The sequence below is a fragment of the Papilio polytes genome, unplaced genomic scaffold, assembly GCF_000836215.1.
Source record: "Papilio polytes unplaced genomic scaffold, Ppol_1.0 DF824270.1, whole genome shotgun sequence".
Taxonomy (NCBI): Eukaryota; Metazoa; Arthropoda; class Insecta; order Lepidoptera; family Papilionidae; genus Papilio; species Papilio polytes.
In genome coordinates this window covers 2,319,339-2,324,548 of record NW_013524934.1, presented here as the reverse complement: position 1 = coordinate 2,324,548, position 5,210 = coordinate 2,319,339, and the positions used below count along the sequence as shown (strand labels likewise).

Sequence of the window (5,210 nt, the reverse complement as noted above, 5' to 3'; positions counted from 1 at the left end):
AAACAAAACCTACATAAACATATTCTACGAGTACTTATTTCATTCTCAACTGCCGTTTATAATATTCACGTATGGTCTGCGCAATAGGTTTTATAACACCCTGTATTTTGGCTTCATTTTTAAGCCTTTTAAGCCTAAAATTACAATTAAATAAATAAAAAAGTAACTAACATCGCAATACCTTATATAAAAATATGTTGTCATACGAGGGTTTTGAAAAAATTATTAAAACAAATTTTAAGTTCGCCTTTGTAGCCGCAAAAAAGAATAATTGAATTACAAAGCTCAAAGAAAATATGACTCGAGGGGAGGTTTTATTAGGTGCGAAGTGACATCGACTGTCGTAAAACGACCGTAACTGTTTTTACAACACACAATAGACAAAAGTTAAAAAATAAACTCTTTGAAGTATACATGAATTTTAAAATACCCCTTTAATTTTCCCCAAAAATTCTTTACCACTAGTATACTTACACAGCATAATAAGTCAAGAACACTTATCTTAATTCGTGAGAATGTTTTCGTAACGTCTTCGATAAAATTTGTATTAGATTTGCACAGCATCCTTACTGCGCATAAAAGACACCAAAAAATCTCGCAATTGTTACGCAAATATTCGTGATAGACTCTTTCATTTAAATATAAACTTGCGATTAAATATAAACTAATAACTTTCGCCTACGACTGTGTCCGCGTGGTATTATAAAAAGCCTACGTGTTCTTCAAGACTATCCTTTTCAACCATGTTAAATTTCATCGAGATCCGTTCAACAGTTTAGGCTACAAACTCTACCAAACATCAATCCATCTATCTAAACTTTCGTATTCATAATATTAGCAAGATTTCATTTGTTTCAGTACTTTAAACTTAGGCTTCGAAAAAGGTGGATTGCGGGAAAAGTAACATCATCAAGAAGAGAAGATTGTTATGACGGAGTGATTTATGAGGACAAAGTTCTGGTACCAATTGGACAAGGAGCAGAAAATAAGGACATCATCTTTTATCCGGTGGCCCAACTTTGGTCCCTTTTCCTTCCCATTCTAATTTCTTATAAGAGAAGAGGAGAGGATACGCATAGGAAAGGGTAATATTCTCTTTATGTGCGTTTCCTCCAACGTCGATGAAGAGTAGGTAACGCATCCGCTATTACGAATGTCTATGGCCGTCATATAGCGTCATTTTGACGGAATCAGGTGGCCGCTTGCTCATTTGCCACCTTATGATGTAAAAAAATCGCCGTTATGCTCTAGCGCTTTACCAATTCCAGTTTGGCAGATTCCACCTGATGAAAGCGATGAAGGGATCGTAACAGAGGATCTTTTTTTCGCGGGGTATTCTTAATAATGATACCATGTCCACGGATTGGGACATGGTTATGTAGGGTTATACCTACTAAAACCGTCTTGGTGGCCATCTAGTGCTACTAGAGAGGCTCCGGGATCTACGAACGAAACATGTGACCTACGTCCTACTCGTAGTTTAATAAATATCTGTTTTCTTTCGTCTACTAAATAGTTAAATATATTATTTAATAACGAGTAGAAATAATTATCATTTTCAAAAGGGAAAGATTAATTTGTGTGGTGAAATAGCGGTAGAGTTTTATCAGTCCGCACGGCGTTGCGACGTTAAAATGATTTAGTATGCAAACTCTCCACAAAATGCGCCTATGCTAATGTGTCAAATGAAAATTTCGGCTAATTTTCTACAGGCGCATTACCTTCTCTTTGGAGAATTGTATTTAAAATTTTCTACTTTCGATAATAATTTCTGAAGCTTAACGTGAACGAATTTAAGTGTTTGAGAAGTTATGACATGCTTTGTTAATATTTATCAAATAAATTTGTCCATAAAAAAATAATTCGGAACAAACTACTAAGCCGTCTGGATCTTTAAATTTTATGATTAGTTTTTTTTTAAATTACATTGATGAAATAATTGACATATAAAATTTTAAACTATTACGTAAATTTCGTCAGTTATAAATATTCCACTTTAACACTTACCGATTTAACCACTTTTAAAACACTTGCCCACGTTAAATTACGTTAAAACTAACATTTGAATAATGAATTCTTCCACTGAGAATTAACAAATATTTCTGGGTTATATTATAGGAGCGTCCGAAGTTTCATCTTACGTCAAATTTGAATAAAACCCTCATTTAGGACGTAGAATAGTGTTGTGCGCGTATTTTTTTAGTTTATCGATAAAGTAGTGATACATTAATATAAAAATTATCATTAAAAATTTTTATAACTAAACTCACGCCCGTAACTCAGATAGGTAGGCAGATATTACGGGTTTATATTTCTCGCGGTCACACGTCCCTGATCTCTTCCATATTTATTACGTATGTATGCGCAACTTATTAAAATTATAATTCTCAGTTAACTTATTCTTGAGTATATTATCATTATTTTATAGAAAAAAAGTTATATCTGTTCTTTTGCAATTTATTAATTGCAATAATACATTCACCAAAGTGGGTAGGAAATAATTGTCCTCGAGTGTACGCATGGCAAACTATTGCAGTGAAATCGTATTGTACGTATTAGACCATCACGAGCCGGCATTTGAGAGGGTTTATTGGACATCTTAGCGTAGGGAACTCGCAAAAAAACTCATAGCTCATATCAATGGCCGCGTCCAAATGATGTCGTGCTCCAAATTTGAATAGAGGACACTTTCAGGATAAAGGAATAGGGTTGTGTAACAACAATGTCGATATCGATAAAAGATCTGATTAAAGATTTCCCTGACTAACAAAACCGTAATATTTTAATATTCATTTCTTAGTAAACATTGCAAAATTAAAAATTATTTAGGCTAAAACGACTAATTTCTTTTCTATATCATTCCATATGCTTATAAATTTATCTATGCCGAGGAAGTACCAATAATTTTTTGCTCCCTTAATATCAGATTCATGTAGATGAAGAAATTTGAATATACTTGTGGAAACCAACACGCAGTTACCCCGCCTTACTATAACCTTGTCACTATAAACTGAGTATGCTCTTAACCCCAAGGTAGAGACATGAGCCGACATGTATCTGCTTATAACAATGCACAAAAGTTTCAGATTTTATGACTTCTAAAAGTTAAAGAACATTGTCAAGATAATTTTGTAGCCTTGTTTATTGTTCTGCTTAAGGACTTTCAAAATATACAATGTTAAAACTTCTAACGATGAATACTGAGCCTTTAGAATTTTTAACAATATCAACGTCTATGGTACTTATTTTATTGTTACTGATTAGTAAAAGAAACTTTGAAATCAATTTAACAGTTGTTGAATTCTTTCTAGAATAAAAAAACAAATGAATATTCTTTATATCATTACTAAGTTTCATATTATAAAGAAATTACACTAGTTTTTTTGCTCGCATCCAATGCGCGTGATTAACAAAACAGAAGTAAATAGCGTACTTGTTCTTCTAGACTATCCTCTTCATCTATGCCAAGTTTAATCGAGATCTGTTCAGTAGTTCAGGTTACAAACATCCATCCATTTAAACATTCGCATTTATAAGTAAGATACACATAATACAGGTTTCTGGCAAACAATGAATTCTTTACAAATTGCACAATTTCCTACGCAAACCTTTATTCAATGCCATTTTATATTATTCCATCAGCGCCAGCGTCATATGGATGTCTGGAAATCCTAGTAAGGGATTTTCTCAGAACTAATATATAACAAATCTAAAAACGCTGTTCCAGAGAATTATTTGTTCAGCAACTCTATGAAAACTGGATAATAGTAATATTCATACAAATATTTTTCTCATGAGATAAGGTAGATCATAGCTAAATAGACAGTTATGGAGAAAGGCGTAAAACATTGCAAATGACATAAATCTTTTCGGAGAATTAACTTGTTTCACAAACATATCAATTATGTTGAAATGTTAAAAAAAAAATCATTTTAGTCATATTCTTTCGATGGTGCTACCTCCAGCCTTCTCTCCCTTGTGCCTCTTACCTTCTTCAAACTTTTAAAATAAAATTGGTCTTATCTCGAAGTACTAATATAGTCAAGTCTAACGTATCCCATAAAGATTTACCAGAATGTTTGTAAGAATTCTAATTCCCAGCAAAGGTTCTAACATGCAATTTAAACGAGAATTGAAAATTTCCTTCAGCATGGCAACATAATTCGATTTCGTATTATACTCTCAGCGCGCAATGTCGTTTGGAAGTCGATAAATCTCAATAGAGGATTTACTCAAAGCCCCAGTGTTGGGAATGTTCACAATACATATGGACGTCTTTTCGGCTTCTAGCGCGCATATTAAATATCAATAACTTGTTTTTTTTTTAATACTAAGAGCTGTTAGAAAGAAATATCGAGTATTTCTTCTTTTGCACTGTATAAGGTAAGAAAAATCGTGAATACTTAAATGTAACGTAGATGGCTACTTACTGTAAAAAATGCTTCCAAATAAACAAAACAGGTAATCAACAGGTAACAATTTCGTATATTCAACAAACACATTACAACTACCACACAATAAATAAATCAACTACAACATGAAGACAGTTGAAAATGACTTAAAATTAGATAACAATATTTACAAGGCACAAGCATACACAAATCAACGCACACATAAACCATCACACGAGTTGCTACATCAAGGCCTTAGTGACCTTTATGATGATGAATTGTTTTGTAGACGGGAATCTTAACTGGGTAGGGCTGTGGTACATGGACGGTCACAGTCTTCTCTACTTTAATTGGCACGTGCTTTTCAACTGGGTAAGGAACATGCTTCACAACAGGGTAGGGCACAACCTTCTCAACTGGAATGGATATTTCAGTTTCAACGGGCACAGCCACCGGTTTATGAACTGGTACCTTTACTGGGTAAGGCTGGGGTACACCAACTAAGATTGGTTTTGGCACATTAACATGAATTGGCTTATGAATAGGGTAAGTGACATGTTTGTACAGAGGAACAGCTACTGGATGTTCTTCATCAACATGCTCGCCAACTGGTATGGCTTGAGAATGTCCATCAAATCCTTGACCTTCGAAACCGGAACCTCCGAAACCCTGTCCTTGATCTCCGAAATCGTGTCCGCCATCTTGAAGGACGAAAGTTTGAAGTTGTCCAGCTCCATGACCGTCGGATTGTCCTCCATATCCACCTGAGTTTCCTTCATGCTCATCGGAACCGCCGTTAAAACCTCCATGACCACCTAG

General features: G+C 34.3%; 1 protein-coding gene across 1 annotated transcript in view; it reads right to left on the bottom strand.

The window, feature by feature from the left end:
* Positions 1–4,462: 4,462 nt before the first annotated feature.
* LOC106104214 (glycine-rich protein DOT1-like) overlaps positions 4,463–5,210 on the bottom strand; it is a gene marked incomplete in the record, with an annotated part of 6,957 nt that continues 6,209 nt past the window's right edge. Inside the window, 1 exon segment of the mRNA XM_013284186.1 lies at positions 4,463–5,210. Within this exon segment, the coding sequence (XP_013139640.1) occupies positions 4,647–5,210 (564 nt within the window).